The sequence below is a fragment of the Vanellus vanellus genome (genome assembly GCF_965231255.1).
Source record: "Vanellus vanellus genome assembly, chromosome: 16".
Taxonomy (NCBI): Eukaryota; Metazoa; Chordata; class Aves; order Charadriiformes; family Charadriidae; genus Vanellus; species Vanellus vanellus.
Window position 1 is genome coordinate 2,139,775 of NC_138921.1, and position 12,895 is coordinate 2,152,669.

The following is a 12,895-nucleotide window of genomic DNA, read 5'->3' on the forward strand; positions in this document are numbered from 1 at the left end:
GCCTCCCCTTCCAGCAGCTGGCACGGGCGGATAAACAAGAGCACCGGTGTGACACCTATTTGGGGGCAAATCGGCGTCCCCTGGAGGAAGGGGACCCCTGGGCTGGATGCAGAGGTTGCACAGCTGCAGGAGGCTAAAGAAGGGAGAAAACAACCCCCAAAAGGGGCTGTGGGATGCTCCGGAGCGGGGACAGGAGCTGCACGCCTCCGCTCTCAGCCCTCTGCGGGAGCAGCTTTGCCTGCTCTCTCCAACCCGCTTTGACGTGCGTCCCCGTGGCCCCGGCACGGCTCAGGGGGGGGGGGGGGGCTCAGCCCATCGCCCCCACCGCCCTGACGACTTCAGAGGGTGACAAACGGCTTTGGTGCCAGCCCGAGTTGTGACAGCGGGAACTGGGCCACATGCGCGGGCACCTTCCTAACGAGGCCGTGGCTGCCACCGCTGCCGGCAGAGGCAAATCAAAGAACAACCGCTCCCCTCCCTCCCACCGGTGTTTGGAGGTGAAGCGTGTGCCGGCTGTTTTGCCATCAGCTCCCAAAATACGTCGCCGTTCCTTGCCTGTGTTTGGACACGCGTTTTCAGCAGCCCCTCTGTGTCCCATCCCTGGTCCCCGTGTGTTTTGGAGCATCCCTGGGAGGGCGGCTGGTCTGGGAAGTGTCGCTTTACCCAACACCCACGACCTTCACGGCTCCCAAACTGCTCCCCAAATCCCGCTTAAATTTGGTAGCTAAAGGCGTCTCTGCTCACGCAGGCTGGAGCGCCGGGCAGCTCCCTGGGCGAGCTGCAAAACCGAACCGTAAATGAAAATTAGAGTGTAAAACACAAGCGCTCCCGCAGCCCCTCCGCGCTCTTCCTCGCTCCCCGAGAGACGAGCTGCTGGTGACGCAGAGACTCCTGAAAGCCGGGATGGTCCCCGCTGAGCCCCAGCCTGTCCTGGGGGGGGGGGGCTGAGAGGGGCTGGTGAGGGGGGGGTTCACTAAAATTGGGGTTTCTTGCAAAAGCTTGTGCCACCTCCGGCCGTCGGGGCTGAGCCGAGCATCGCTCGCAGGGTGTCGGTGTATTCGTGGAGCCGCGTAACTCCCGGGTACTCGTAGGCGCCTGTAAATTACGGGCTTTTATGGGGGCGTATTTTACAGCGTGGTGTCAGGAGATGTAATGGTGGCATGTATCACTGCCGGGGACGGGGCGCAGCCGGTACGCGCCGAGCCGGGGGAAAAAGGCTTTTTGCAGAGAGCTGCACGGCGGGGAGGGAAACGCCGAGGCAGGAGAGGGCTCTCCGCTCCGTCCCTTGCTTCTCACGCAACTGGTACCCGGCTCCCGAAGGATGCTGCAGGGATGTGGACGGCCCCGCGGGGATGTGGATGACCCCGCGGGACTCAGCGTCCCCCGGCAGGTCCCGGGGTTGGGCGGTGAGGAGCTGCGGCCCGTTAGCGACGGCGGGAGCCAAAGTGCCTTTAATAGAGCAAGAGCGGGAGTAATTTATCGGGAAGCTTTTAGGGAAATGAGCAGCTCCTGGGCCCCTGCCAAGGCGCAGCCCCGCTGGGCTCTGCCCGGTGTCCTCTGGCAGCTCTTGCTGGGAGAGGGGGGGGATGGAGGGGGGGACAGGGATGAGAATGGGGACAGGGATGGGGACAGGGATGGGGATGGAGGTGGGGACAAGCAGGAGGATTGGGATGGAGATGGAGATGGGAACAGGGATGAAGACAGGGACAGGGTTGGGAATGGGGCCAGGGATGGAGATGGGGACAGGGATGAGGACAGGGAAAAGGGATGGAAATAAGGATGGGAATGGGGCCAGGGATGGAGATGGGGACAGGGATGAGGACAGGGAAAAGGGATGGAAATAAGGATGGGAATGGGGCCAGGGATGAAGACAGGGACAGGGATGGGAATGGGGACAGGGATGGAGATGGGGACAGGGATGAGGATGGGGCTGAGGCCATCCCACACTGCTTACAGCACCGCAGAGAGCCATAACCTTTACCAACTTCATCCTTTCCTCTCCCAAAACACTTTGCGGTGCTACGGCAGCTCAGCCCTGCAAACCCCGATGGTTTCGCTGCCGGATTTCCTCTGTCCCCACCGGCAGCACCCGCCGCAGGGTCCTTCTCCCCCTCACCCACGGCCGTCCCGCACCTCCCCGGCACCTCCCCTCGTCCCGCTGCAGCGCTCATATAGTACAATATATTTTTTTTTTTTTTTCCTTTCCTAGCGAGCATTTAATTAAATTAGCGAGGAGCATGGCTGTCTCGCAGCAGCCGCAATGAGCCGTCCCCGGCTGCGGCAGCGCGGTGCGAGGCCGACGCGCAGCGGAGGGGAGCGTGGCCGGGTCCCCGCGCTGCCCGGAATCGGGAGCTGCCATTTCCAAACCTGCCTGAAGAAATCCGTTCTCCCAATTCCCATTAAAATTAATTGAGCAGCTTTGAAAAGCTGAGCGGGATGGGAGGGGGGGGGGGGGAGGAGCGGGTGATCACATTATTCCTTTTATCTACTTTTTCTTTTATGTTATTGTATTTTCAAGCAAATTAAATTGTCCTCTTTTTCTTCTTGGCCCCCTTATGTTTATTCACAGCGTCTATAATAGACCTGGTTAAAAATATATATATAAATATACACACACACACATCTCCGAGGCCACGTGGCTCCTTTCGGAAATGCCAGTTCATAAAAAATCAAAACTTTCCGCGGGGAGATGGATGAAATCTCATTACGGGCCGCGGAGCCTCCCCCACTTTGCGAGGCAGCCGAAATGATTTCATTGCCGTGGAGCGCTTCCCATTTTCATTTCTCATTTGGACGTTCGGTTCAATTTGTTTGATAAATTATACAAGATCAAAAAAAAAAAAAAAAAAACAACCACACAAACCCAAAACCCAAACCACAAACCCCAATAAAATGCAGCCGATTCCTCCTGGCAGCCCAAAAACGCGGTGTCCCCCCTTTCCCGGTGCTGGGGGGAGCCCGGTTGGAAGGTGGGAATCCCAAGCAGGCGCGACGAAATGTATTTTCCCCTTCCCTGTGGGGGGGGTCAAACAGAGCTCCGGGGGGTTACCGCAGCCCCGACGCCCCGGGGATGGTCTCCTCCAGCCCCGTATCCCACATGGGATGGGGATACCACCACACCCCCCCCCCAGCACCACCCGTGGCGGGGGGAAACGGCGTTGCTCGAAACGCTCACGGCACCGAGAGCTTCCCATGTTTTTATTTATTATTTTAATCTATTTGCCATTAAAAATGCATCGTTTCGGGGGCTCGGGGAGGGTGAGCCATTAGGCGGGTGCGGGACCCCCCCCCGAGCACACGCGGGCGTGATTGTCACGCTGCTTTGCACGCGCGCGCGGCCGTCTTTCCATCAGCGGGACCGTCGCTCAGCGCAGTGTGTGTGTGTGTTGGGGGGGGGGGGGGGAATTACACCCCGGGCCAGGTCCCACCGTGGCGTAAATCAGGAGCGACAGGGGTGCTCCCCTCCCCCCCAGCCTTGGGGCAGGATCCCCAGCCCGGCTTGGGGACGGTGACCCCCCCCCCACCCTGGAGCCCCTCTGAGCCCCCCCCATGCCATTCTCCAGATCCCGGCTCCCCCGAAATTTGCAGTTAAGGCGGGTGAAAGCGCTTTTTTGGGAAGGTGCTTACGCCACGTGTCCTCCCCGTCGAGGCACTTCGTTAAGGCAAATGGCCTTAAAACATTCATTAAATATCAGGGCACGGAGATGGGGGAGGGGGGGGCGAATAAAACCGCTCGGTGTTCCCACTGATCCCTGGGAAAGGGCAGGATTGGGGTGGGGGATACGGGGGTGTAACGCCCCCGGCACTGGTGGGAGCCATCAGGAAGGAGCCGCGCACCCTCCAGCTCCAGGTTTGGGGGTGCTCCGTCCCCCCGGGATGCTGGGGGGGGGGTGGAGTGGGGGTGTCATAGCCCCCCCCCCCCCCTTTGCCAGCCGGATTCGGTCACGCACCGACAGCGGCTCAGCAGCACCCATGGGTGCTCCCATGGCCCTACACACCCCCCCCGGCACCCATCACCCTGCCCCATCGCATCCCCCCCCACCCCCCCAACCCTCCCCTCCCCCCCCCCAGAAGCCCCAGCAGCCCAGAGCACTTCAGAAATCCCAGTTTTATTTCAGATCGGAAATAACCAACTAGGAAGGAGAAAAAAAAAAAAAAAAAAAAAAACAAACAAACAACAAACCAACACAAAACCAACCCCAAACCCAAAACAACTCCAAAGAATGAGAAACGGCCCCAAATCCGAACCAGTCCGGTGCCCAGGTGGGTGCTACATACAGGCTGGGGGAGGGGGAGGGGGGGGGGGCTCGGGGGTGTGCAGAGCGGGTGACCCCATCCGGCGCTGGGCTCCTCGGATTTGGGGGGGGTCGCTCTGGCCCTTCTGGGGGGTGGGGGGGGGTCGGCTCAAAGTGCATCAAGCGGGAGGTCAGCGTCGTTCCCCCCCCCCCCCCCCCCCCCAATCTGGCAGGTGGGGAAACTGAGGCACGGCATGGGGGGAGGTTGGGGGGGGGGGGGTGGGGTGGGAAAATCCAGCCCTTGGCAGCCAAGTCCATGCAAACGCTCCTGTCCCGGACTAGAAACCACCTCAGGCGCGTGTATTGCTTAAGGGATGATTTGGTTTTTATCATAAATATAGAGCTATAGACGCGAGTATCGGTGTATCCGACGGGATCCTACGCCCGGGGCTGGGAAGGGGGGGGTGGGGGTTGTCAATCCGCCCCCGGGGCGGGGAAGGGGCAGCACACGGGGCTCCATGCACGTTACATGCACTTACGGTCGGGTATTTTTATTTTCTGGCGAGGAGGTGGAGGTTCGTCTTATTTTTTGTGTGTGTGTGTTTGTGTGTCTTTATCAAAGTTCCCACGTTCTGCAAACAGCCATGCGATATCCCATCGCCCCGGGACAGCGGGAACCCGGCGCGGCTCTTCCCCCCCCCCCATCAGATTTGCCCCCTCCCAGGGTGGGGGGGTGGGGGGTGGGGGGGAATTTGTGTCTGGTTCCAGTATGTATATATATGTATATATGTCTATACTCCCCGCTGTAGGTGTGGCTCCCCGTAGGTGGCCGGAGGCAGACGCTCGGGGTGGTGGTGGTGGGGGGGGACGGGACGGGACACCCCCCGCTACTTCATGCCGCTGCGCAGCACCTGGTTGGCGGCGATGAGCATCACGCTGATGATGAAGGCGATGGCGAAGGCGCAGATGAGGCTCTTGCGCACGCAGGTCTGCCGGATCTGCTGGCTGGAGCAGGCTGGGAGGGGGGAGAACCGGGGCGAGGAGGTGTGGGTTACCCCAAAGTCCCCCCTTCCCCGTACCTCGTGTCATCCCCGTGGCGTCGGGGCTGGGGGTGGGGTGGGGTGGGGGGGAGTTGCTCGGCATCCGCGGGCCGCCTCGGCACTCACTCTCCACGTCGACGGGGCACTCCTCGGCCGTGCCCATGTGGCTCTCCTCCTCCGTCATGATGATGTTCTCGATGTCCTTCATGGAGAGGTGCTCGCAGAAGGTGTCGTACAGCAGCCGCTTCAGCTCGTCCACCGTCAGCTTCTGCATGTCGCACTGCGGGGAGCGGGCAGGGGCGGGGGGGGCTCAGGTGGGGGCTGACCCCGTGGTCACGGGGGGTACGGCGATGCCGTGGGGTCCCCCCGGCACCCTTGGGTGCTGCGCTGATGGATTTCTCCCCCCTTTTTTGATGGGGACAAGGCCGACGTCCTGCTGAGCCGGGAGCAGAGCGGGGTTGGTTGGTCCCAAGAAGGGCAACCGGTGGGTGCCGTCACGCTGTCTGCCACCCTGGGCCGTGGCGGGGACAGGAACGCCTCATCTTGGCGTGACCCTGACCCTGACATGACCGAACCTTTCCACTAACCCGAAACTGGAGCCTGAGCTTCACCCTCGCCCTGACCCCAAACTTGACCCTAGCCCTGATCCTAACCCCAACCCTCACCCCAACCCTCACCCCAACCCTCACCCCAAGTCTTACCCCAACGCTCACCCCAACCCTGACCCTAACCCGGACCCTCATCCTGGTCCCCACCTTCACCCTCACACTCACCTTAACCCCAACTCCAGCCCCGACCCTAATCCCAACCCCGACCCTGACCCTGACCCCAAACCTGACCTCAACCCCAAGCCGTCCCCCTCTGCTCTCGCTGGGAGGACCGGGGGCGCTGCCCCCCCCCCAAGCTGGGGGGTCCCCTATACCTTCCAGAAGACGGTGTCGAAGTCCGTGCCGTGGAACTTCTCCGGGATGCCCGAGGTGGACAGCTTGGGCCCCAGTAACGTCACGAACTCCTCAAAGTCCACCTGCCCGTCACCTGCAGGACATGGAAGCTGCTGTCACCCCCTGCCCGGGCATGGGGACATGTGTGACTCCCCACCCCCCCCGCCCCTTAACACCCCAGAAGGGTCCCCATGGGGCTGCCTGGGGGGGGGACAGCCAGCCCAGACTTGGTGATGCCCACCCCTGCAGAGCCTCACTGGTTTTTGGGGGGATCCCACTGCTGGGCTTGGCACTGCTTGGGGACATTCTGCTCCAGGGTCACCTGGGGGGACCCCTCTCCTGGGCATGGCACTTGGGGGGCTCAGGCAGTGCCCAGAGCCCCCCCATCCCACCCATCACTAATATCCACCCGTGGTGACCCGGAGCAGCAGCCGGTATTATGGAACCTTCACCAGATGGGGACCCCCAAACTGGCTGGAAATCCCCCCAAATACCAGCCAGGACCCCATGGCTGGTCAGGGACCTGCAAAACCAGTTGGGGACCTCAACACCAGCAAAGTTAGGGGGTCCCCCAACATTGGCCAGGATGCCCAACGCTCTCTGGGGTGCCCAGTGCCAGCTGGGACCCCAATGCCACCTGGGGACCCCCCCAGTGCTACCTGGAGACCCCAAGCACTGGCTGGGGACCCCCAAAACCAACCAGAGACCCCAACTCTGGGTGGGGACGTCCAACAAAACTCGGGGTCGGCCAACACCAGCCGGGATGCCCAACACTGGTTGGGGTTCCCAGTGCCAGACAGGACTCCCAATGCCATCTGGGGACCCCCCAGTGCTGGCTGGGGGACCCCAATGCCATCTGGAGACCCCCAATGCCGACTACCCCCCTCTCCTCCCCCCCCAACGGTGGCTGGGGACCCCCAACACCATCTAGAACCCTGAACATCATCTGGAACCCCAGTTCCAGCTGGGACCCCGATGCCCACTGGGGAACCCCTCATGGTGGCCGTTCCTCATGGGGGGACGGTGGGAAGGGAGGGGGGGGGGCAGGGTGCCACCGGGCTGGCCTCATCCTGCGGCTGCGGAGGGTGCTGGTGTCGGGGCTGTCAGGCCGGCGCTAACGATGAGTAATGAAGGGAGCAGAGGTTTGGCAGCGCTGCCGGAAAGGCTTTTAAACTGGGGGGGGGGGGGGGGGAGTGGGGGGGAAGGAAACCAATAAATTAACGAGCTCTTTAAGGTCCCGATGAGTGCGGGAGCGACAGGGACGGGCCGGCGGTGGCAGCGGATGCTGGGGGCACTCGGCCAACACGACCCACTGGGTGGTGAGGGCATGGCCTGGGGTGCAGGATCCAACCCGGGATGCAGGATCTGGCCCCGGCAGCCCGGTCCCAACGGGTTTGCCGAACTGGGGAGAGGTACCATTCCTGCCTACGAGCGCTCCGGGATTGTTAAATCCTCCTAAACGAAGCTGCGGTGGCGATGATGATGATGATGATGATGATGATGATGATGATGATGATGATGATGATGATGAAGAATGAGCAGGAGGTTCCGGGCGCGAGGCAGAACCTGCATCAGACCCTCCTGCATCCCACATCGGGTCCAGCAGCCGCCCGCCAGGGAGGCAGAAACGGGGCAAATTGGGTGTTTCACCAAAGGGAGGGTGTGTGTGTGTGTGGGGGGGGGGGTGTCCCATCCCTGTCCCCATCCCCGTCCCCATCCCGGGGTGCCGGGGGTCCTACCGTCCATGTCGAGGCGCTGGATGATGACTTCCAGCTCCACTTCGTTGGGCATGTAGCCCAGGGAGCGCATGGCCGTGCCCAGCTCCTGCTTGGAGATGAAGCCGTTGCCATCCCGGTCGAACACCTTGAAGGCTTCACGGATCTCTGCGGAGGTGGGGGGGGGAGAGGGGATGAGTCCGGCTGCCCCCCCCCAGCCCCGCCGTCCCCCAGCCCCCGTCCCCACAGATCCCCCACGGGCATCGCTGGTGGCCCCAAATGAGCCACCCGTCCCTTCTGCCATAGGGGGGTCCCCCATTACAGAGGGGAAACTGAGGCACGGCAGGAGGGGCTGCCACCCCTGCGGGGACCAGAGGGGTCGTCGTCGTCCCCCCCCCCCCCGAGCAACACTCTGTGTGTGTGTATGTGTGTCCTGGTGGTGGGCGTTATGGGTTGAGGTGTGCTGGGGGGGTGTGAGGGGGTGATGGGTGTGCTGGGGTATGGGTTTTGGGGTGGTGGGGGTACCAGGAGGGGTGTGCAAGGCAGAAGGGGTGTCTGCACACACACACACACACACACACACAGAGCGTCCCCGGCAGCTCACACCCACACAACACCCTCCACCCCCACCCCGAGAAGGCTCTGACCTCCCCAGGGGGGCCACCAATGCACCCCAAAACCTTTGCTCCGACTCCAGCCACCCGCTCGCAGCGCCCACCCCGCTCGGCCCTCTGCAGCCCAAAACCCCCCACCATCCTGCCCCCCAAAAACGCCTTCCTGGGATGGCCTCGACCTCAGGGTGCCCACCAGAGTGGCGGGATTTGGGGGTTCTGGCTCAAAAAGAGCGAGGGACGATCCCCGCGGGGTGGCGGGGGAGAGAGGCCGCGCCGCGCTCGGAGGGCGGTGGGGAAACTGAGGCACGGCGCCCACCCAAAAGCCTCGCGGCGCCCACCGGTTCCCCTTTTTTTGGGGAGTTTCTGCTTTTTCCATACCCCCCCCAACCCCCCCGACGCGCGGAGCTGGAAACTCGCCCCCTTTCCGAGGGGAAAGAAGGCACCGGGTGAGTTTGTAGCGGGAACGCCGGGAAGCCAGGCCGGGATGCCGATGCTCTCTCCCTTCGCCGCGCGGCAAAGCTGCCGGCACCGGGCGGCATAAACACGCGGATCTTTGCCGGCTGCCGGAGGGATTCGCGTTGGAGGAGCCAGGCAGGAGAAACGAGGGCTGAAAACTTCAGGTTTTTTGGGAAAAAACAAAAAAAAAACCAAAACCCACGTAGGGTTGTGCTGTGGGTCCCCAGCACTTGGGGACGTCCCTGCCCGGATGATGGCCCATTGGTGCTGTATTCCGAGGTGTTTTGAAGGAGTTTGGGGGGTTTTTTTGGCTTGCCGGCCCGACGGCTAAAGCTTCTCCATGGTCGGCATCACTGCCCGGGCCGGGGGATGCTCCGGGTTTCCCCGTTCCCATCCAGGCACCCCCAAAATTCACCCTTGGCGGATGCTCATCCAAAGGCGGTTCCCCCATCACCCAGTGCAGGGCGTTGGGGGAAAAAAGGCAAAGACATGTCCCCACAGTGGCCAAACTGGGGTCCCATTTGGGGTGTCCCGGCATCCCGTCCCCGTCCCCTCCCCCCCCCCCCCCCCCAGGCCGGGGCACCCCAACCCTCCCCGGCCGAGCCGGTAGCACCCAACCCCGCTTTCCACCCTGCGCCTTCTCAGCCCCACGGCGGAGCCCCGAGGGGCGGCTGCGGGGCCGGGAGGGCGGCTGGGTGTCCCAAACGTGTCCCCCCCCCCCAAAACCAGAGGGGGAGGCGGGAGCGGATGGCAGAACCCCCCCCCTCCCACCACCACCACCACCACCACCACCACACCACCGCCACCACCACCACCGCGGCGCAGGTGTCTGGCGCCTGGCGGGGTCACCTTGGGGCTCCCGCCGCTGCCATCGATCCCGGCGGCGCAGCGGGCGTGCGGCCGCAGGCGGGGTGCTGGGGGGGGGACCCCTGGGCTTGGGAGCACCCCAGGGCCCACCTCGGGGTGCGCGAGGGTGGGTGCGTCGCCACGATGTACACACACACGCGCGCACACGCACCCTGCAGTGATGCTGCGCTTGTGCATGCACACGCGCACCCTGCACCGCGGGCACACACGTGGAGGCGCGCACAAGCACGTTGCAGCGGTGTACTTGTGTGTGTACACACACACACACGCTGTACGTGTGCGCACACGCGCTGCAGCGAGGCTGTACGTGTGCACGCACACACACACGCACGCTGCAGCGACGCTGCCCATGTGTACACACACACACACACACACACACACACACCCCGCAGCGAGGCTGTGCGTGTGCACAAAACCGCGTGAGCGCACACGCAGGGTGTGCAGCGGAGCTGTGCGAAGGCGCGCGTGTACGCACTCGCGCACGCACCTACACACAACCCCTGCAGTGAGGCTGTAAATGGGCATGTAAGTGGACACGCATACAACCTGCAGAGCCGTACACACACACACACACACATACACACACACACCCGTTCTTGCACACCCGGTGTGAGCACACATCCCTGCCCGCTCCGGGCTCCTGGCCAGGCGCCGGGGCCAGAGCCCCTCCCCCCCACCCCCCCCTTGGGGTTCCGTGCCTCAGTTTCCCCACGGGGACTCCCAGGAGACCCTCTCCCGAAGGCGCAGCGGGGCCGTGCGTGGGGCCGCCCCGTGCCTCAGTTTCCCCTGTGGCGCCGGTGCTGGGGGCGGCGATGGGGGACAGGGGGTGCCGCAGCCCCTTTCCCCCCGGTGTCCAACAGGGTGGGGGTCCCCGGGGACACCCCGAGGCGGGGCGGCCTTTTGAGGGGGGGGTGGGTGGGGGGGGGAATACATGTAGCTCCCCTCCCACCGCCCCGGCAAACTTTTGGGGTGGAAAAAGCCATTCTGGCGGTAGCGAGCTGAGACCGGCCCCGCTCATCGCAGGGGTGAGGGCAGAGCCCCGCCGGCCGGAGCCCCGGTGGCACCGCGATTGCGTGGGGCTGTCGCGACCCGCGGGTTGGGGGGGGGGGGGGTGGGAGTGGGGGGGGTGACACGGGTGACAGCCGCCCCCCGGGGGCCCCTCCGCTCCTTCAGCCACTGTCATATTATGACAGCGGGGAGGGTGGCCCCGCCACGCCGGGGGGGGGGGGGGGGGGGGTCCGCCACCGCCGGTCCCTGCTGTGTCATATTGTCACAACGGCGACACTGGGGCCGGGACCCCCCCCCCCCCCCCCCCCGCCAGCCGGCTCTCTCCCACGCTTTCCTTCCTCCCCTCCTCCTCCTCCTCCTCCTCCCCATCCCTCCATCCGCATCCCGCTCGCCTTCAGCCTCCCGGAGGAGGGGGAGGGGGGGGGCGTCCACGCACCCCAAACCCCCCCCGCAGCCCTCACCCCACATGGGATGAAGTCGGCCCCCCCCCAAAGTCCCGGGGGGGTCGTGTCCCCCGTGTCCCCCTGTCCCCCGTCCCCGTCCCCCCCCCCCCGGAGCCCGCTCACCCTCCAGCTCGTCCTCGGGGATCTCCACGGGGTGCTGCTCGGCGAGGATGTTGGGGATGGTGTAGATCCCCCGGTACATCAAAGCCGCCGTTACCGGGTGGAAAGGCATCTTCGGGGCTCCCCAAAAGCCAAAGTTTAAACCCAAATCTCCTCGGAAAGGGTTTCCCCAGTCGGTACCGGGGGGACGCTAAAAACAGAACGCCCCCCCCCCCCCTCCTTCTTTCCTCAAGTTACCGGTGTCCGCCGCCCCCCGCCCGGTCCCCACCGGCCGCGGGGGGTTGGGGGGGGGAGGCAGGGTCGGAGGGCGCTCCCCGTTCTCCGGGGCCGGTGGCGGGACGGGGCTGGCGGCGGAGCCCCTCACCGGGGAGTCAGGGCGCGGGGGGGTTCCACGCCGGAGGAGGTTGGGGGCGGCCCGGTTCCCCCGCGCACATGCCCGCCCGAAGTGGAAACGGGAGGCGAAAGCATCCAGGCACCGGCTAAATCCCGGTGGCGGCGGCGGCGGCGGCGGTGGTGGCAGCGGCGGCGGCGGCGGCGGCGGGGGGGACGGGGCTGGCCATGCCGCTCCGCTGGGTGTCCCCCCCTCCTCCTCCACCCCCCCCACCACCCCCCCCTCCGCTTACAACCCCCGGGGGGCCGCTGCCACCGGGCCACGCTCCCCGGTGGGGCCCGGCATGGCGGGGCCGAGGCCGAAGGCGGCCTCTTCTTCCTCTTCCCTCCTCCTCCTCCTCCTCCTCTTCTTCTTCTTCTTCCTCCCCGTTAAGTGTCCCGGCCGCTGGCTCAGCCCCCGCCGCCGCGCACACGCTGCCCCCCCGCCGCCACCACCGCCGCCGCCGCCGCCACCGCCGCCGCCACCGGCAGACGGAGCATCCTCGGCCGCGGCCCCGGGGAAGCGGCGCGGCGGAATCCGGGGAGAAACGGCGGGGCCGGGCGGGTTTTGAACGGTCCCGCCTGGCAAATGGGGCTGGGGGCGGGGGGCGGGGGGCGGGGGGGTGGTGCCTCCCCCTCCGGGGGGGAGGGGAGTTGCGACAAAGAGGGTGTCACAGCCACTCATCAGCGTCCCGGGTGGGATCCTGCCCCGGTGCTGTTCGAAGGGGTTGAGGGATCCGGCCCGGGGCGGTGGAGAACGGCAGGTCCCTGTGTCACCCCCGTGTGCCGGCGGTTGTCACCCCGAAGGTCCCCGCGCGTGGCACCCCCGGCTGCCATCGCCCCGAAGTCCCCGCACGCAGCACCCTGCACCGGCGCAGCCGTCGCCCCGAGGTGTCCCCCCCCCCCCCCCCCCCGCCCCATGGCATCCCTCTTCCCGGGGCAGTTGGGCAGTTGTCACCCCGGGGGCCCTGCGTAGGGCGTCCCAGGCTGCCATCGCCCCGAGGTCCCCGCACATGGCACCACGTGCCGTCGTCAACCCAGGGGTCCCCGCACTCGCCACCCCAAGGCTGCCATCCCTCCCGAGGTC

At 65.0% G+C, this 12,895-nt stretch overlaps 1 protein-coding gene across 1 annotated transcript; it reads right to left on the reverse strand.

The window, feature by feature from the left end:
- Window positions 1-5,122: 5,122 nt before the first annotated feature.
- Window positions 5,123-11,551, reverse strand: CABP7 (calcium binding protein 7; the record flags this gene model as incomplete). The annotated part of the gene is made up of 5 exons (XM_082491750.1): window positions 5,123-5,250; window positions 5,402-5,555; window positions 6,198-6,310; window positions 7,956-8,099; window positions 11,443-11,551. 5 exons carry the CDS (start codon window positions 11,549-11,551, stop codon window positions 5,123-5,125), a joined length of 648 nt encoding a protein of 215 aa, XP_082347876.1.
- Between the last annotated feature and the right edge of the window lie 1,344 nt (window positions 11,552-12,895).